Genomic DNA, 21265 nt, shown 5'->3' with positions numbered 1-21265 from the left:
CAATCAGCTGCTTCAACGGCCAGCAGGATATTGTCGTGTATTAAAAGAGGCATGGACTCGCGGGACAGGGATGTAATAATGCCACTTTACAAAGCATTAGTGAGGCCTCATCTAGAATATGCAGTCCAGTTCTGGGCTCCAGTTCATAGAAAGGATGCCCTGGAGTTGGAAAAAATACAAAGAAGAGCAACGAAGCTAATAAGGGGCATGGAGAATTTAAGTTATGAGGAAAGATTGAAAGAATTAAACCTATTTAGCCTTGAAAAAAGACGACTAAGGGGGGACATGATTAACTTATATAAATATATTAATGGCACATACAAAAAATATGGTGAAATCCTGTTCCTTGTAAAACCCCCTCAAAAAACAAGGGGGCACTCCCTCCGTCTGGAGAAAAAAAGGTTCAAGCTGCAGAGGCGACAAGGCTTCTTTACAGTGAGAACTGTGAATTTATGGAATAGCCTACCGCAGGAGCTGGTCACAGCAGGGACAGTAGATGGCTTTAAAAAAGGGTTAGATAATTTCCTAGAACAAAAAAATATTAGCTCCTATGTGTAGAAATTTTTCCTTCCCTTTTCCCTTCCCTTGGTTGAACTTGATGGACATGTGTCTTTTTTCAGCCGTACTAACTATGTAATACTATGTAATACTATGTAATGTACCATTTAAGAAAAACACTGGCGTTTTTACATGCGGTTTTTAAAGTGTAAGGGTATATTTACATGTGGCAGGTTTGTCGCTGAAAATCTGTTCCTTACATGAGAATGGGGTTATTTCTACAGCAGGTGCATGGATATCTATTCCGATCAATGGAAGGTGGTGTGAAGACTGTTGTCATCGTTGCATATCATGTTTGGAGAACATCAGTTCCAAAAAGGAGAAGGACCGAGCTTAGTCATAATCACGTGCAGAGCTCGGGTGCGTGTGATGTCCCCTACAGAACACATTAAACTGCACTGCAAAACCAACAGTCCTTAAAAAGGAAAGCACATGACAGTGCGATTTCTTAATAATTTACATTAAAGGGAGTCTGTCCCCAGAATGTCAGTTTTAAACTCTTAACAGGGTATTGTAGAGGAGACTAACGTGTTTCTAACGTCTATTTTCAATTTCTGCCTCCTTTGTAGAGAAATCTGTTTTATTAACTTTATGCTAATGAGCATTTGGGTGCAACGAGGACGTTACCATTGCTTCTAAATGCTCTTATGTCGCTCTCCAGTTCAACCCCCTCCCTCCCTCCTGTCTTACAGTGATTGCAAATGTGAAAAAATAGATGGATATGATCGAAAGCGCTACTGATAAAGGAGCAATAGCAGTATTGGTAATGTCTTTAAAGATTTTAATGCATGGCTACGCGTTTCAACACAAAACCAGTGTCTTCATCAGGCTGAAGAAAACATACATAAAACATGTCTTATTTATACATATACTGGGTAGCATCACAACCTTCAAAGTGAACCAAAAAGAACCGCCAAAAAAATCAAATGGCACAACTGTCAGTGACGTCATCTGGGACCGGGTAATGGTTCATACTATGTAAATCAAACTTAAGTAGTAATACTCACTATTTTGCCTTTTGATTTGTATTGTTAAGTATCTCCATATAGTCTGAGAAGAGGAGAAAGGAAAGAGGAAAACACAGCCATACAAAACCACATTAGGGAGTATTATACAAAGAGTGACAGTAGGGGTTCATATGATTTGTAAATAATTCCGTGTCCTGTTCGATCATTACATGGGAGCGATGCGGATGTGAAGTTGTAGATGGATCCGGAGGTCGCACACAGCCCGCAAGCGTCCCCGTTGGTATGGCAACCAGGCAGTTACGGAAGCCGCAGCTGAACAGAAAGGTAAAAATAGCACTTCTATTCGGTGCGCCGCAAGAAAAACAACTGGAAAAGACAAAGCTTGAAGCATTGAAGCATCAGGGGAATAACCGGACTAGGTAAGTATTCATATAAAAATTGGGGGGAGGGGGGACAGTGATCAGAAAATAGAACATTGAAGACAACTAAAAAGTTACAGTAATCATATTACACATAGCCCAATGATAAAAGAGAATAAAATATATATAAAACAATAAGTGTATAAAATGTCTAATACACAAATTAGTTGCACATAAAATCTTAAGAGACACGAAAATATTTACAAAATGTATGTACCCCTACTGTCCCTCTTTGTATAATACTCCCTAATATGGTTTTGTATGGCTGTGTTTTCCTCTTTCCTTTCTCCTCTGACTATAAGGAGATACTCCGCAACACTATAACATAGTGTTCAATGTTATTTAATAACCATACAAATCAAAAGACAAAATAGTGAGTGTTACTATACAAGTTTAATTTACATAGTATGAATCATTGACGTCACTGACAGTTGTGCCATTTGATTTTTTTGGCGGTTCTTTTTGGTTCACTTTGAAGGTTGTGATGCTGCCCAGTATATGTATAAATAAGACATGTTTTATGTATGTTTTCTTTGGCCTGATGAAGACACTGGTTCTGTGTTGAAACGCGTAGCCATGCATTAAAATCTTTAAAGACATTACCAATACTGCTATTGCTCCTTTATCAGTAGCGCTTTCTATCATATCCATCTATTTTTGCACATTTGCTGTCTTGCTGCGGTACCGTGGCCATGGTACCAGTTTTTGGATTTGAGAGCTGCAGCTGATTTTAACAACTCTATGCCTGTATCAGTGTTGTACCTGAATTGTACAACTCCCATAGGTGAGCGTAACTGTTTTTCCTTGCACTTTATTCATCCTATCAACCAGGTTCATCTTGCACCATGTGGCGCTGTGTATCTTTTTTTCTCTTAGGTATTTCTTACATTGATTGACAGGGGCCAGGCAGCGCAATCGGCGCTATCATGCCTGTCCCTGCTTTTTACTTGGAGCTTGCGCAGTAGTGCCGATTAGAACAGAGAGCAGAAAGATTGTACTGCACATGCATCGGGAAAAGATCAGGGACACGTGCGCGTTACAGATAGTACGGGGCAAGGCATGAACGCACCAAGTATGCTGCCTAGCCCCTGTCAATCAACGTAGGGAGGGAGGGGGTTGAATTGGGGAGCGACATAAGAGCATTTAGGAGCAGCCGTGACGCCCTCGTTGCACTTAAATAGCCATTAGCATAAAGTTAATAAAACGGATTTCTCTACAAAGGAGGCAGTAAGCAGAAAATGAAAATAAATGCTAGAAACAGGTTAGTCTCTTCTTCAATACCCTGTTACTAGTTTAATACGGACATTCTGGTGACAGACTCTCTTTAAGTTTCAGGTTGCAATCTTTATTAATTTTCGGACCCCCTGATAGTTTGCAACCTGCTCATAGTTTCAGACTTTTCTGATGTGGACCTGTCCTATCCAGTAATTCATGCAGGACGTGAAGTCTGTGTGTCCAGGTTGCTGCTGCTCTTGCCTTCACAAGGTCTCATGTATGAGCTCAGCTAAATCCCTGTACGGCTTTCACCTTCAGCCAATGAGGGATCTCTTCACCCTTATGCTGACCTATACTGATGCTGAGTTTGTGATTCACCCGCCTTGTACAGTCTGCCATGGGTGCTCTTTTTTCTCTGCACTCATGCACAGCCTGTGTGATCTCTCCTTTCTCTCCGTGTGTGCTCTCCTCCCTATCTACACTCTGATACAGTTCAGCCTGTGTAATCTGCCCTCCCTGAACACTTGGATGCCCCCCCCCCCTCTACACACTCTCAACTACCTGCACATTCTCCACCGTTTCCTGCTGATATCTCCAATATTGAGAGGAGGGGGAGAGCAGAGAGAGACAGATCTGTTAGAAACAGCAGGACAACCAGCTAGGTAAAGGAGTTTTAAAGATTCTCTAGCAGCAAAATGGTAGGAAAATTTGAATGAAGACTATTTAGAAAGTTGTTTAATATTTAATTTAGGAAGTAAATGAACACGAAAACTTCAGTGCAAAGGTGTACATAGCCTTTACATTACCGCTGATGCTGCTGTGATCACAGGACTGTATTAGCTAGCAAGTTCTTGCCGTAGGCACACAGAGACCGCTTGCCAGTCCCTGTTTGGGTAAGTTATTTTAGCTATATCTTTCTATCTGCAGGGATGAAGTAAAGGGCTACACAAGTCTCCCCTGCTCTATATTGAAATGAAATGGAGTGTGCAGACTGCAAGTGAATGAGGTTACCAAACAGCATGGCGCACAAATTTTTTAAATTCTTGATTATAAACTTGAATTTACACAGGTTTTAAAGTGGATCAGTGGAGGGACGCTTTATAGGTACATGAACTCCAGGAGTTAATGGTGGAGCAGAAAGCTGCATCAATATTACGCAGCAAAAATATCGTACCTCTCTGGCAGCTATGATAGTTCACCACAGAGGAAGCAACGCTGCGTGGGCATCTACTCTTTCCATTCAAAACTACAATTGTAGCAAAACTATATGTATTTATAATCAGTTTGTGTGGTGTGGAAATGATGTTGCTTTTTGGTGTTTTATTAACGCCCTTAAGTACATGCACCTTTTTAGACCAGGATCACACACAGTTTTGATGCAGTTTTTTGTTAAGTTTTTTGAGCCAAGCAGAAGTGGATACAAAACAAAGGAGATGCATCAGTCCTGTCTTTGTATCTTTTCTTTCTTCTGAATTCACGTCTGGCTTTGGCTAAAAAAAATGGAGCCAAAAACTGTATCGAAACTGTGCGTGCGTGTGATCCTCTTCTTTTTTTATCTATTTCCAATTTCAGTGTCTTTTGACCTTTCAATACAAAGTCCTACAGGTGAGGGTATGTTCACACGATGAGAGGCATTTACGTGTGAAAAGACAGACTGTTAACAGCTGCCTCGTTTCACACGTAAATGCTCCTCGCATTTTGCGAGCCGTCTGAGACGCTCGTAAATCTTGAGCTGTGCTTCATTGAGTTCAATGAAGAACAGCTCAAATTACGTTGCAAAGAAGTGCCCTGCACTTCTTTGCCGAGGCAGTCCATTTACGCGTCGTCGTTTGACAGCTGTCAAACGACGACGCGTAAATTACAGGGTGTCTGCACAGTACGTCGGCAAACCCATTCAAATGAATGGGCAGATGTTTGCCGACGTATTGTAGCCCTATTTTCAGACGTAAAACGAGGCATAATACGCCTCGTTTACGTCTGAAAATAGGTCGTGTGAACCCAGCCTAACAGATATTCTAGCAGCTTGTAGCCACTTTGAGCGTGTTCCTCATGTCACGGTGATATTTTTGGAATATTTACTTCCTCCTGATTATTAATTTTCCACTATTGTTTTATAATTGATCTCCAGAGATGTTTTTGCTAGAGAACAAGCAGGAGAGATCAGTTAACATCAGACATTTGCTTTTCCATGATCATCGATCTTAGTTATAGGTGTTGTGATTGATCACTTTTGTTGTACGGAGATACTCCATATTGGTAAGTGGAGAGTCCAAACGGAAAGCATCGCTCCCGTTAGAATTACTATTGATTTCAAGGGTAATTCTTTTGTTTCAGAGGCTTTCTGTTTGCCTCCGTTCGCTAGGTTTCCGTTTTTTTGACGGAAGCAAAAGTACAGTCTACAGCACTTTTGCTTCTGTGAAAAAAACAAACCTAGCGAACGGAGGCAAACGGAAAGCATCTGAAACAAAAGAATTACCCTTGAAATCAATGGTAATTCTAACGGTAGCAATTCTTTCCGTTTGGACTCTCGTTTATCTCTTCGGGTATGTTCACACACACTATTTACGGACGTAATTTGGGCATTTTAGCCCCGAATTACGTCAGAAAATGCAGCTCAATAGCGTCGGCAAACATCTGCCCATTCATTTGAATGGGTCTTACGATGTTCTGTTCCGACGGTCATTTTTTTTACGCCCCGCTGTCAAAAGGCGGGGCGTAAAAAAGACGCCCGCGTCAAAGAAATACCTGTCACTTCTTTAGACGTAAATGGAGCCGTTTTGCATTGACTCCATGGAAAAACAGCTCCATTTACGTCTGTAATGGACGCAGCGAAAAGCGCCTCAACATGCCATTACGGCTGAATTTACAGAGCTGTTTCTCCTGAAAACAGCCCCGTAATTTCAGCCGTAACGGACGCTGACGTGTGAACATACCCTTCCTCCGACGGAAGAGACCTAAACAGAAGATGACGGTAGTGTGAAACGAGCCTAAAGATGCCCCAGAATTGTTATTTTCTGGCGAATGCAAGTGTTTGTTGAAAGAGACATTTGTTAGAGCTGCAGTTTGTGCTCCAGAGCGGCTCTTCCTACTGTAAGTGCTGATGTGAAATTGCAACCATTTTCAAGGCTATGGGCAACTGTTTTTGGTCTCTAGATCACCTACCATACATACAAATATATGGCCACCTGCTCCACTTTGTCACTTCTAGTTTATATAGGTGAGGGCCTGTCTTCTATCCTGCCTTAGGCTTAGTTCACACTTGCATTGTATAATCCGTTACTCGAATCCATTTTTAGATCCTAAGAACGGATAAAGAAGGATCCGCTAAAAATACCATTCAAACCAATAGGATTTTTAATTGCATCCGTTCGGCTCCGTTACATTAATCATGCGTGTTTTTTTACCGAGATAAAAGTGGACTTTTTTCTACTTTAACAAAAAACGGATGGGTTATTTATATCACTGGTTTCAATGTAAAACTGATACAAACAGATTGACAAATAATTTAAATAAAGTAATTATCCGTTATTCTTATCTAAAAATGGATCAGATTAACGGATTATACAACGTAAGTGCGAATTTAAGGTCCTATTACACGGCTCGAAAAATGAGCGCCAATCAATGAGGCAGCTCTGTGATCAGCAATTATTTGTTCTTTTTAAAAAGGAGCTATGATCAATAATGTATGGGGACAAGCGCTCCTTACTACGATCGCTCGTCCGTATACATTTTTATCATGCCGGCAGCAGATTTCCCTGTTTACACAGAGAGATGCGCTGCAGACAACGACAATATTTCTTCCTGCATAAACGATCCAATCAGCCGATGAAGGAGAGTTTGCTCCTTCATCGGGTGATCGTTGCCCTATTTACACAGGGCAATTATCGGAAACGAGCGTTCATATGAACGCTTGTGTAAAAGGGTTCTTAGCCTTATCTATTTGCTAAGGACACTTATTTGCATAGCTATTTTAATTGAGGGGACTGTGGGCAACTGTGTTTGGTCACTGGGTCACCAAATATGCAAATATACAGTTTCAGCACTCTAGCCCTCTACATATCGGTCAGTCTTGGATATATTATTTTCATAATCACAGGCCTGTGTCTGTTTAGAATCAAGATATATATATTTTTTTATTAATAATAAAAGGAAGCCCAGTGGGCAATGAACACCCACCTGATATCCCACATACATCCTGTGAGCTACCAATGCAAATTCCTCCTTGTTGGGTTTCCTTGATTTCTAACAAAAGAAGCAGGCAGGTAAAAAACAACTTGAACATTTTGAAAATGTCTTGTATTTCGGTACATTTTTTAAGCTTATGCTGCAACGAGATTTTTCCAGGGCCGAGAGTACGCATCCATATAATTGAAGACTTGGTTGGCAACCGTGTCAGGTTATTATACACTGAGGTATAAATCTGAGTCTGTGGTATTCTCCAGATTGGGAGGTAGAGGATAGCGGAACGAGGAAATAAGACGCTAGACAGCGTGATGTATTGTCGAACTATTTTATGCAGAGTATTTCTGTTTTATGCAGAGTTTTTGTTTTCCAATTCCAGGAAGCTGAAGAGAGATTTTCCCAGTGCACTCGTGTTTAGCACCGATGACTATTTTTTAATGGAAGATGGAACCTACATCTACAATCCTGATCTACTACAAGATGCTCACAAGTGGAATCAGAAGAGAGGTGAGCCCAGCATACTGTATGTACAATAGTATCACAATCCCCCCCCCCATTCTAGCAGATCCATTTCTCCGGACTGGCTGTTACTGGTGTTTTTCAGCTTAGGCCCTATGCACCAGTATTCATGATATAGCAATTCATGGGCACAGTTGGTTCAGTCCACCACGTGACCACGTTCACCAGGTGTGGACTGCTAAGTCTTTGATATTCACGTGTGGTACTACTGTAACAGATTCTGCTTTATTTGCTTAACTATCTAAAAAGTGGAAGAACCTGTGCATCTTAGTACATATAAGCCACTGTTACTTCAATGGATGTTCACAGCGGGAAATAGCGGCTACAGGCAGGGATCGGGAAGGGTGCAATTTTCTAATATATACACCCCAAACCCATTCTGCCTCTTTGCACTGATCATGGTGCTTGGGGGGAAGAGGTTGTATAGGAGCGCATACGAAATGTAGGTGTATAGGGTTAGGTGCTTCTGAGCACTGGAGATTCCTCCTGGACAGAACATCCGATTATGTGCTCCTAAACAGTTATGCCTTTCTTCAAGCCCCATGGTCAATGCAGAGAAGGTTGCCTCCGGCCCATTTTTCTAGTCTTCCAAGTATCCCTAACCAGACATGTTTGGCAAATTTGAGGCTATATCTTTAAGGCCCCATGCACATGACCGTAGATTTCATCCATCCATAAATATGGATCCGTAGTCCTTTATAGTCATCCGTAAATCATCCACATATACATAACGGTAAAATTCTTCTCTAATTCACAGATACCACCCTACATGTAACCTCTGCTCCTCAATACCAGTCTAGTCACCTCCTCATTCTCTTGTATCCACGACTTTTCTCGTGCTTTCCCGCTCTTCTGGAAATTGCTCCCTCATTCCATCCAACCCCTCACTGAAATATTACCTCTTCCAACATGCGTCTGTCCAGGTCTAGAGAGTCCCCCAACCGGTATTCCCAAACCACCTCTGCTGACGTGGCTAAAGCTGCTTACTCCTTTCCCTGACCTCTTGAGTTTATTCCCCATTCCTTGTAGATTGTAAGCTGTAAGGGCGACCACCAAATGTACCTTGTACACAGGGTTTCACTTGTCTGTACAACATTACCTTTTATAATTGTTACCTCAGTATGCCATGTAAATCGTTGGAGAAACTGATGGCGCTATATAAATGAGGCTCCGTCGGCAGTAACGTCCATAACGGATCTGGCTCAGCCTTGTGGCTTCAACTGTGAAGGGAAGCCACGACGCAACCAGCTGAACAGTCACAGCAACTAGTGAACAGACGGCCACTCGGGTATATAATGGACAAATCTAGTTGTCTTTGTTTTTTTTTGTTCAGTTTACTTCTAGTCGCTTTGTTTTGAAGAGATGGCGCTTGCTGCTGGCAGTATGGATGTTTTTAGAACTTTTTTCCTCTTTCTAGCTCGCAAAGCAATGAGCAGAGGGAGGACTCCGATTATCATAGATAACACTAACATTCTGGCCTGGCATATGAAGCCCTATGCAGTCATGGTAAGTGTTTACGCCGTATACCTGACCATACAAACTACAATTTGTCTAACATTTTAACATTGTTTTCCTCCCCGCCTTCCAAAAGCCAACGTTTTTGCACCGACAAAGTCATGAGGACTTTTTTTTTTGTCAGACGAGTTGTCGTTTTTAACGCCACCATTTATTGTATCATATAATGCGATGAAAAATGGAATAGAAAAAAAACACAGCAATTCCACCATTGGTTTTGTTTTCACCATCTTCACCGTGCGGTAAACGCGGCGTGTTAAACTTTATTTTGCAGGTCAAAACATTACAGCGATATCAGATTTATATAGTTCTTCAAATGATTTACTGCTTTTCCAAGGAAAAATGTTTTTGTCACCACATTCGAAGAACCTTCAGCTTTTTTTTTTATTTGTCCGTCACGGGAACTGTGTGAAAGTTTGGTTTTCCTAAGCGAGCTGTAGTTTTTATCGGTACATATGACTTTTGGTTCACTTTTTATTGGGAGCGGAGGTGACCAAAAAGCAATTCTGGTGGCTTTTCTTCTCTTCTGCATTCACCGTTTGGGTTACATAACGTTATATTAGAATAGTTCACACATTTACAGATGTGGCAATACCAATTATGTTTAATTTTGACATTACTTTAGGGGAAAAATTTAATTAACTTTTAATAATTAACTTTTTCTGTATAAAATTTTATTTAATAAAAAAAAAAAAAATAATTAGTTTCCCTGGGGGACTTGATGAAACTGCGTTGGGAGTGAAGTGACAGAAGAGGCCCCCCCCCCCCTCTCCCGACTTAATAGCAACAGCAGTTAAAGATGGTTTCAGCTCTAATACATTTCTGACACCTGTGGTGTATAGTTATAGAGTGAGCTCCATACGACCCCCCCACCACCCTTCCAACTATGATGCTAATGTACATCAAATGTTGGTAAGGGGTTAAAGTGGAAGAGGTAGCTAAACTAATCTAATACAGGAATCCTTAGCTCAGTGATAAAGTTTTGATATTCTGTAAAATAAACATAGGTTAGGCCCCATATACACGACCGAATTTTCATCTATCCCGAAATACTGTCCGGATCCGTAGTCATCCATATTTGATCCGTATATACGGCAGGGTGTACGTAAATACGGTCCTTATTGCATCCATATTTGATTTGTATATACGGATCCGTAAAAAAAAAAAAAAAAACTGCAAATGTCACCAACATGTTGCATAGCAACGCTTCTGTAAATACGGACAGTTTAGGGATGCACATGTGTAGCCGTACGTATTTACGGAAGCTCCCATAGACTTCCATGGGCATGTCCGTGCCATAATTACAGCCAAAAAAAGGACGTTTTATAATTTTTTTAGCACAGACACCTCTCCGTAAATAAAAGGAAAAGTGTGCGTAGCCAATAGAACTGTATGGGTTCGTAATTACAAATGCAAAATACAGTCGTGTGCGTGGGGCCTAACACCATGGTTATACCATGGAATCAGTAGGAAATCAGCATTATCGATATACAATAAATGCACTGGCACACTAAAGGAAATCTGAAAGTGGTGATCGGAATAGTCTCAGGGGGTAAAAGTACGAGTTCACAGGTAATTCATTCCTCTACTCCTTCTCTTACCTGAGAAGCCAGCAAAACTGTTGTTAAAAACGTTATAGTTTAAGATTCTCATATAAAAATGTATCTTCAATTTAAAATAGTGAAAGCTAAACCATATAAAATGAAGGTTTGTGATTGTACAAGGTTACCCGATCATTTTAGGGCTAAATGCCCATGAATTTAGTGTATGGACTCATCAAGTTAGCTGTGCCAACCCCCCACTCTCCGGATACCAGTCGGGGGCGGATGATAAACACTATAAGAAAATGACTGCATGTCACTATGCAGGCACGGTCCATATGCCGAAACATAAGGGTTCCTCAGATTTAAAAGAGGTTCTTTAGCAGCTGCAGTATTTATTATACAATACTGTGTCCCAGCTGCTGCAGAACATCATAATACAGATTTCAGCTGAGGTTGTAATACAGACACTAAAATATGGCTGTATTATGGTCACAATAACAGACCTTAAGTGAATGTCCACCGTAGTTAAATATTCTGCATTGATGGTTTCTCTTTCTAGATCAGAGCTTCAATCCCCTGCATAGATAGTTAAAAAATAACTTCCTGGATTCACCACTAGGGGGAGCTTTTTGCATACATTGAACTCAATAAATTTGTATGCAGTAAGCTCCTGGGCTCCCTCTAGTTGTCGCAGCGGGCAGATTAAAAAAGTAACATTCAAACTCTTGACAATGTATTAGGAAAATGGCGCTCCGGACACTATAAAGATATGTTAAGAAATTAGTCAGCACAGAATTTTGGAGCGTAAGGGTACGTTCACACAGAGTTTTTTTGCAGGCAGAAAAATCTGCCTCCAAATTCCTTCAGGAATTTTTCGACCGTGGCCATTGAGCACCACTCCAAAAAAAAGGCCACAAAATCTTTTCTCTACCCCCCATTGATTTCAATGGGGAGGTCAGAAGACAGAACAGTGGGAAGAGAGAGCATGTTGGCTTTTTTTTTCCCCCACGAAAGTATTTCTCCGCTCGCAGGAATAAAAAAGCTCCACCACCCATTGGAATCAATAGTTGCCGATTTCGGCCGGTTTTTGGCACGATTTCACAGTCAAAAACAGCACCAAAAAACTGTGTGAACTAGGCCTAAAGGCTGGATTCACACATTGCATTATTGTTTCGGAATCCGCACTAAAATTCCGCTTGAAACTATAGTGCAATGTTCGTAAAAGGCGTTTTAATAAATCCCATTCACTAGTCTAGGCATGCTGCAGATTTTCATTGCGGATTTTGGTATGGATTTTTAGGCCAGTTCCACAGCGTATTATTTACATGATGAGATAAGGCTGACATTCACATGAAGGCCAGATTGTTAGTCTGAGCAGCTGTACGTGGTTCCTGGGAGCCTACAGAGGTAGAACATGTAACGTGTAAAGTGGTTGCAGCCACATATTAATGGTATATGTCTAATTCTCGTCCCTACACATTTTATAATCAGGCTCTCGGGAATGGATATCGAGTTATATTCCTGGAACCGAACACGCACTGGAGGTTCAATGTAAGAGAACTGACCAGGTATGTGATGTGTGAGGAACGTCCTTCAGAACATGCACAGAAATACATCCTCTATAAACCTTCCCACCGAATGTAGCAGAGCAGGCAGCCATAGAAACACAGCAGAATTGCGCTGAATGCGTTTGCGGGAATTTACATTAAATTAGTTGGTAAAACCAGAATCCTTTGTCTTCCTTAGGCTGGATTCACACGATCATGTTCAGTCCGTAATGGACGGAACGTATTTCGGCCGCAAGTCCCGGACTGAACACCGTGCAGGGAGCCGGGCTCCTAGCATCCTAGTTATGTACAACGCTAGGAGTCCCTGCCTCTCCGTGGAACTACTGTCCTGTACTGAAAACATGATTACAGTACGGGACAGTTGTCCTGCAGCGAGGCAGGGACTCCTAGCGTCGTACAGAAGTATGTTTGGAGCCCGGCTCCCTGCAGTGTGTTCGGTCCGGGACTTGCGGCCGAAATACGTTCCGTCCTTTATGGACCGAACATGCTCGTGTGAATCCAGCCTTACATGAATAGTTCTATATGACCCCCATATCAACGTCAATCACTGACGCAGTAAGGGTATGTTCACACTGCCTATTTTCGCCCGAAAAACCGAGAGCAGACCGCCTCCAAACATCTGCCCATTGATTTCAATGGGAAAAATGGCGTTGCTCCAATGGGCCGTTTTTTTAAAAACGGCCGCGAAATAGAAAACAGCTCCGTAATTTCAGACGTTTTTGAGATTGCGTGTGAACATACCCTTACAACTACTGAACAGTAAGGCCATGTTCACACGGAGTATTTTTGCAGGTAGAAAAATAATCTGGCTCAAATTTCCTTCCGGCATTTTGACCTGCCTGCCATTTTCGGTGCATTTTTCTCCTGCGGTCATTGTGCACCGCAGAGAAAAAAAAACACTTTTTCTGCCGCCCAGGTGAAAGGACATGACGTTTTTTCCCCCCCCCGCGAGCAGCTAAAAGCCGCTCAGGAAAAAAACTCCTCTGCCTCAATAGGTGGTGGTTTTGGACGCTTTTTGGTGCCCATTCCGACGCAGTTTCCACGTCAAAACCAGCTCCAAAAAGTTTTGAACTGGGCCTAATGGGAACCTTGGTTTAATGTAAAATACTGCTGCCCTAGTGTCCCACAGGAATGCTTTAATAAATAAAATATTTAACTATGAACTCTTCTACCTCGATCTAGGCTGAACTACATTTAGGAGAGTTTATTTTTGTCTTTTTTTTTTTTAATGCGTTTCACCTGTAAAGACCTTGCGGGGAAAACACCCTCAGTAATTTGCAGTAAAAAGTGTGTTGTTTTGTTTCTGGTGAAGCCCACTGGAGAATCCCTCAGAGCTGGGACACCATTAATGAACTTTACCCATTTCCAGTAAAGGTGGTGGATTGGGGGGAGGGTCTCGATATTCAGACCTATAGGCTAGAATCACACATGCAACTTTTTGAACCAAACACAGGAGTGAAGCCAAAACAAAGTATAAAAAGGAAAGACTGATATTTCTCCTTTTTATTTACATCTGTGTTTGGCTAAAAAAAAAAAAAAAAAAAAACAACCACTGTGCGTGCGATCCACCCTCTCACTTTACTGCATCTGCGCAGCAGTCTAGCTCACACCTTGGTCAGTTTTTCATAATTTATTGTGTCTCGCAACGACATTCTCTAGAACGGGTCTGATAACAATTTGACTTCTGTGTTTAGAAGGAACAGTCACGGGGTCCCGCGAGAAAGCATCCAGCGCATGAAAACCACTTACCAACACAATGTCACCTTCCACATGGTCCTTCACGCTGAGAAGCCAAACTAAAAATGGACACGTGGTTCAGACAACCAATACATGCTGAAGAGGGACCAGACCTTAAAAGAAAGGTACAAACCAACATCACCCAAAGGAAACCGCACGTATAATGATGCTTCAGAACCCACCACAGCAGGAGGACGAACGTTCTAGTAAAAATCCAACATGGGGCTCATTCCTGATCACCAAACACGGAGGTACGTTACTACAGGTCTTATTACTCGGACTCAGGAGCTGGAGATTCTCACAAGGCGTCCTTCATTAACGTTACTGCACTTGTGCCCAGGCTTAAGGTGCAGCAAAGCCAATGACCGATAGCACGCCATTATTTTATTGGTCCCCCATGACCGGTTCTTTTTAATTACAAAAACATTTAAGGACTAAAAGTGCAATTGCAAATCTGGTCTTAACTCACAAGTTCTTACCATGTATTTTCGTTATTCTTCCCTCATAACGCTGCATGTAGCAATGCTCCATTAGATCAGAACTAGACTTAGCGAGTATATAGAATTCAGCGTAGCATATAAGACAATGAGAAATACAAAACGCGAAAAAGTCTCAAGCCCGTTGCTTCCTCCTGCATCTGTCCCTTGTGCTTTAAACTGCAGCTTGGTCAACTATGTATAAACCTAAGGCTTGATTCACATGAACATGTTCGGTCCGTAAAGGACGAAACGTATTTCGGCCGCAAGTCCCAGACCGAACACACTGCAGGGAGCCGGGCTCCTAGCATCATAGTTATGTACGACGCTAGGAGTCCCTGCCTCACTGCGGGATAACTGTCCTGTACTGTAATCATCTTTTCAGTACGGGACAGTAGTTCCACGGAGAGGCAGGGACTCCTAGCGTCGTACATAACTATGATGCTAGGAGCCCGGCTCCCTGCAGTGTGTTCGGTCCGGGACTTGCGGCCGATATACGTTCCGTCCATTACGGACCGAACATGCTCGTGTGAATCAAGCCTAATCATACTGTGCCCCTAGCAGGAAGTCTGTGCAAGAAGGAATAGAATAATTATAATATAACTAAATGACCAGTGAGAAATTCACATCAGGTTATTCCCGCACACATTAATAGAGGATCCTGGAAAGGTTCAGTTATGCAGAAAATCAATGTGCAAAACCATTTGCTTAGAAAACTGTTTCTTAAATGCAGAAAAGACCAATAATATATGAAGCAGACCAGAGCGATGCTTCTAGGAGAGAATACCTCTGCCCGACAGAAAACCCCTGTATGTGTCTCTCTTATTCAGGGCAACGTGGTAGAGCCCAGGGGCTGTGGGTTGTACAGAGCCGCGGTTTTACCGGACAGATTAGTTGCAGAAATTTCTGCAAATAAAAATCAGTTCCATACTTCTGAATGGTGATTTTTCTGCAGCATGTACATGGATTTCTGCAACAAATCTGCCGCGTGTGAATATAAACCTCTAAATAAATACTTTAAAAATACAATAATAATGTAAATAATGGTGCGCTACCCAAACAGAACCCACCCCGTAAAGAGCGACCGCAACCTGCCCCTATTATTACCCTAATAAATTCCCTTCCAAGGCAAAAGGAAACAAATAATGCTCATTAGGGATCCAAAGGGCTTCTCCACACGTAGCGGAATTGCTGCAGAAAATTTCTGCAGCAATTCCGCAGAAAGTAGCAAATTCTGCTCCATTTCCTGCGTTTTTTTACTGCAGAAAATGGTGCGGATTTTGCGGCTTTTTTTCAATGCTGGGGGATGGCGACGTCTCTTCTGAAAAACGCAGCAATTCAGTCCAGTTTCTGCGCAGGAATTTACATGCAGCGGTACGAGAAATAAGCACCGCAGGTCAATTTCTGCTCTGAAATATTATGCAGCGTGTGGATGAGATTTGTTAAATCTCACCCACTTTGCTGCTACTGTATTCTGCTGCGTATCTACTGTCCGCAATTCCTGGACGGAAAACGTGCAGCATTTCCATTACGTGTGGACAAGCCCAAACTATTTGGCAGCTTTTTTTTATTTATTTTTTTGCTCAGAAAAATGAATTGCGTGGTATTTGTTTTCTGCTACTTTTGAAAAAAAAAACGCAAAAGGATAAAAAAATAAATTAACGCACTAAAAGTGTGTTTTATAGTTCTCTATTGACTATTGTCTAATATTTGGTTGCAGCAAGATTTAGCAAAAAACAAATACATTTTTTGGTTTTACAAAAAAAACAACCTGTGTGAAACCCGCCTGAGGGTAAAAAAAAGGGGAGGGTCCAGTCATACAAAAATGGCCCAACAAGTTTACTTTTGTGGTTGACAGGTTCTATAGAGGACAATAGCAAAACAATATTATATGACTGACCGACCACCCCCACAGGCAGACATAACGAAAGCAAACACACTTTTCAACAATTTGAGTCCGGTTACTCACAGGTCGTTTTGAACCAAAAGACGTTCTTGATATGTAAGTAATCTCCAGCTGCCGATAAAAGAGATTACCATGATCCCGGGTGCCTGCATGGACAGTCCCCAGTGGGACCCTTCCCTTTCTTCCCCTCCCTCCACACCAATTTTCTCCTCTAGGAGAATTTGTATACTTTGCCTTGGTAGGAGTTTATTAGGGTATTAACAGGATCAGCTTGGAGATCTTGGTAGCTCTTTTTAGTGCGGGTACTTCGTTTAGGTCTGGCATCATTAGTGTGCTGTAAGAGTAAGAACTGCACTTTCCAAAAACTTTTGATATGTCAGAGAGACATATCAGAAGTTTTGATAGGTGGGGGTCCAGGGGCCGAGACCCCCACTGTCACAAAGGTGCAGAGGAACTACTTGTCAGGATGAAGACGGCACTTGTAGGACGTCTATGTGACCCATCTCCAGCCAAACCGGAAGCGTCAATCACAGCCAAAGGATGGCGCTCAGCTGAGCACTTCTGCTCCTTTGTTTCAGCAATGGTGGGGGTCTCATTATGATCGCCGCTCATGCTCTTCCTCACTGCAGGGATGGGTGAAATCTGTCAGTTCTGTGACAACTCCTTTCTGGAATGTAGCTTTTTTTTTCTTTAGGTTCAGGGAACAAGTGTCGGATTGGGGGTGCAAGCTCCAGGTGCCCAGGCATTCAGGGCCAGTGGCACCCCTTTCAGTATTGACAGGTGACCCCCCCCCCCCCAGTCTAACCCCGTGCAAATTCTGCATTTCTACTATACATCCATATTCAATTCAGTTTTCTGACACGGTGTTAAATCTATAGAATCCCATTAGAAAGGAATCTCATGTTTTATCCAGATAGTCCACAGAACGTAACGAATAGAGATTTGGATCATAAAATTAATAATATTCGATTGGATTGCAAAAATTTTTTTATACAAACTGTTCAAAAGCAATTACACTTTATATGTAGAAAAAGAAACAAACATCCTAGTTATATCAGTTTCTGGGAAAGCAGAGTGAAAACCTACATGGCTTCTCTCAAACAGATCTTTCCTGTTGTAATAGCTGAATAGAGCGATAACACAACCGGACGACTCGCGAGACTTACCCAGGATTAATGTTCTTTACTTGCTGGCGGACAGTTCGCGGGTCTATAGGCAGATCACATTTTGGGGCTAAATAAATCGATTTTAAATTGTAAAAATGAAGATGTTTTTGTAGAATTTCCTGTGAATCGTTCCTTATTAACCAATTTAAAGGCATTTGTAGAATTGTGATGTTTTCTCCGATTCTGTATCACTTCCATGACTTACTTTTCTATGAGACTTTATAAGAAAGCAGATTTTATAAATATATGTACAGTTTATTAAACATATTAAACATAAGTACAGACTCCGCCATCTTCCCTACAGTCAGAGTTTTTGCTTTCTTTTCCGGCACAGTCTTCTCTGGTAGGGCACCTCACTGACTTCTTCAGTCCTCTGGGTCTCTTCACTTGCAGGACCACCGACGCTGGGGCTTCTCTCCCTCTGGTTGTCAGACGCTGCGGTTTCACGTTCCGTGGTCATTTTTCTGCCTTTTTCTAACCCGGATACAAGGATTTGTGTATTAATCATGGCCAGCTCTTCATCAGCAACAAATCCTCCTTCTAGTTTACTTGGAGTAGAAGAGACGGTATTGAGACGTAGCTTTCCACCGGTACCATCCTCTTTATGTAAGCTCCGTGGAGGTCGAAACACTGTTTGTAACGAAGGAGATGGGAATGTCCGCATTGGTGTTAGAGGATCGGGGGATGGTATTCGACTGAGATAATCCAACCCTCTCGTCTTCTTGCAGGTCTTCTTGTCAGTGTCAATACTTGTGCTCAGAACTGTATTACCATCAGGTGTTGACAAGCAGAATTTCATTTGGGGGTTATTGATTTTTGGCAGTGGTGTCTAGTTGTAAAAATAAGATCAAAATAATAAACATTACAGATATGGATCAAATAGATCATTGTGAAGGAACAAAAAAGACAAACTAAAAGCTATACGCCAGTTTTCTGATAAGTCACAAATGTTGGCACACGCCAACTTTTTACATCTCTCGCCATCTTCCGAATGGAATGAGAAAAGGGGTGTGGTTAAGCAGGAGGGGCGTGGCCTCTGACAGATTTACAATAACTTATACCAGAAACTGACCTAGGTTATGGTGCAAATCGAAACCAGCTTATAGCAGGCAAAGATTTGCATTTCTGTCGCATGGACAGTCAAAGATGGGCCATTAAGAGTGGTAATAAATTTGCCACATTTCTCGACGACGAAGGTTTAAGACTGGCGTTAGATTTTTAGAGACTTTTCAACTTTTGGAACTTTCACCTAGGTGTAAACTCCTAAATGCATACATCTTACACAATTGATACATTTCCCCCAATGATGGTTTCAGAATGGAACATCAATCTGTGTCTGCTAGAGTTTTTCTTCACATGGTCAGGCTCTGTTCACATCTGCATCCTGGTTTTGGTTTAGAATAGAAACCAGGAGGCAGTGCCAGATCCTTCATACGACGCATACTACCGCCTTCCAGGTACCTCATTGTCTTTTAATGGAGCTCCACCGTTTTTTGGGGAAAAACATCACTTCATGCAGCGTTATTCTTCCCATCAAATCTGGTGATATTTGCTGCAGGGCTCTGAACGGAGCCTCCAGTGCAGATGTGAACAGAGCCCAACTGTAAGCCGAAGTCTGTCTTTATACAGGTGCCTAAACAGTTAACGCCTCTCCATACACAATGATGGAGTCATAAACCACGAACGGCAGCCAGAATAAAGCAATCAGAATCAAGCAAAATTCACGCGACCTCGGTCGAGCCGGTATCTATCAGGTATACCGTTTTCGTGCTGTATGGAATAGCGCAGCAGACTCTGCTATTTATAAAAAGCTGCGCGGTATACGTTTTTACAATAGGAACCAACGGGTCATGGATGGTACTGTATGAAGTTAGTCACAGCCTCAGTTTAATGCACAAGTCGGGTGTTTTTCCCTCCGTATATGGTATCGTATACTGCAAACAGTGTGAAAATACCCTTGATGAAGACTCAGCAGTAAAAAATGTCTTTAAATACAGACTAATATGTGCTCTTCATTACAATTGACAAACAACAAAAACTGAACTTACAGAACATCTGCTTCCAGCAGGTACACGAGCGCGCGGGTCCACACTGCTGCGCGAGAACGACGCTCTTTCCTGTGGATTTTGAGTCTGCAGGATTTGCAGTTTATTCTCCATTTCTTTGCAAAATTCTGGAACAGACTGAGTAAATAGAAAAAACTTTGGTTATTTCTTACATTTGTTGCTATAAATTATTTGAAATTGGTATTAATCTCCCAATCATTTCTAATATTATCACGGCCTATGAAACGCTGCACTATACAGAAGTAGCAAACTTTCAATGTTTTTGTTGTGATCGCACGCTGCAGCAAGTTATCTCCTTCCATCATAAATAATACACATGCCCTGATTGATCTTCAATGGAAGTCTGAGCTTTCCCCTGTACATGAGTCACACTAAGGCCTCATGCACACGACCGTAAAAACTCCCGTTATTACGGGTCGTAATTATGACCCGTAATAACGGGCTCATAGACTTCTATTGGCCACGGGTACCTTCCCGTTTTGTTACGGGAAGGTGCCCGTGCCGTTGAAAAAGATAGAACATGTCCTATTTCAGGCCGTAATAACGGCACGGACAGCCCATAGAAGTCTATGGAGCTCCCGTAATGACGGGTGGCTACATGTGTGCACCCGTCATTACGGGAGCGTTGCTAGGTGACCTCAGTAAATAGTCACTGTCCAGGGTGCTGAAAGAGTTAATTGATCGGCAGTAACTCTTTCAGCACCCTGGACAGTGAATTCCGATCAGAATATAGAGTAACCTGTAAAAAAATAAATAATAAAAGACGTTCATACTTACCGAGAACTTCCTGCTGCCTCCAGTCTGGTCTCCCGGCCGTTGCCTTGGTGACGCGTCCCTCTCGACATCCGGCCCGACATCCCTGGATGACGTTTCAGCCCATGTGACCGCTGCAGCCAATCACAGGATGCAGCGGTCACATGGACTGCGCGTCATCCAGGGAGGTCGGGCTGGATGTGAAGAGAGGGACGCGTCACCAAGACAACGGCCGGTAAGTATGAATTTCTTTAACTTTTATTACAGAAAGGCTGCCCCTTCTCTCTATCCTGCACTGATAGAGAGAAGGGGCTGCCGATTAGTGCAGTGCTATTTTGCAGCCAAAAACGTGCCCATAAATACTGGTGCAAAACGGGTCGAATACGTGTGACACCGGACCCGTATTTATGCCAGTATTTACGGGTGGGAAAAAATACGGTCGTGTGCATGAGGCCTTACCCAATATGAGATACTATGAAGAAATATGTCCATACATCACGTTACAGATAAAACTCACTAGGGCTAAATGCACATGTTGCGAAATTAGACGTGGAAAATCTGCAGTTAAACGCACGTAAACTTCAGTGTTTTTACGTGCGGTTCTTCCATTTTGATGTGGAAATTGGTGCTGTTTTATGCTGCAGATTTTTACAAACTCGTCAGATACAATTCT

The 21265-nt window shown here is 42.1% G+C and overlaps 2 protein-coding genes across 3 annotated transcripts in view; one reads left to right on the top strand and one right to left on the bottom strand.

Moving 5' to 3' along the window:
* N4BP2L1 (NEDD4 binding protein 2 like 1) overlaps positions 1–14936 on the top strand; it is a 60476-nt gene extending 45540 nt beyond the window's left edge. Inside the window, exons 2-5 of the mRNA XM_075850029.1 lie at positions 7722–7849; positions 9279–9367; positions 12412–12488; positions 14183–14936. Of these exons, the coding sequence (XP_075706144.1) occupies positions 7722–7849; positions 9279–9367; positions 12412–12488; positions 14183–14288 (400 nt within the window). The 3' untranslated portion in view covers positions 14289–14936. The remainder of the gene's footprint in view (positions 1–7721; positions 7850–9278; positions 9368–12411; positions 12489–14182) is intronic.
* A 2621-nt stretch (positions 14937–17557) lies between these two features.
* BRCA2 (BRCA2 DNA repair associated) overlaps positions 17558–21265 on the bottom strand; it is a 47791-nt gene continuing 44083 nt past the window's right edge. For both annotated transcript variants that reach the window (XM_075851702.1, XM_075851701.1), the window contains exons 25-26: positions 19822–19956; positions 17558–18602 (exon numbers count right to left, since the gene is read on the bottom strand). In XM_075851702.1, the coding sequence (XP_075707817.1) occupies positions 18078–18602; positions 19822–19956 (660 nt within the window). In that variant the 3' untranslated portion in view covers positions 17558–18077. The remainder of the gene's footprint in view (positions 18603–19821; positions 19957–21265) is intronic.

The sequence above is a fragment of the Rhinoderma darwinii genome, chromosome 2, assembly GCF_050947455.1.
Source record: "Rhinoderma darwinii isolate aRhiDar2 chromosome 2, aRhiDar2.hap1, whole genome shotgun sequence".
Taxonomy (NCBI): Eukaryota; Metazoa; Chordata; class Amphibia; order Anura; family Rhinodermatidae; genus Rhinoderma; species Rhinoderma darwinii.
The sequence above is the reverse complement of the archived record's forward strand: the minus strand, read 5'-3'. Positions and strand labels throughout refer to the sequence as shown.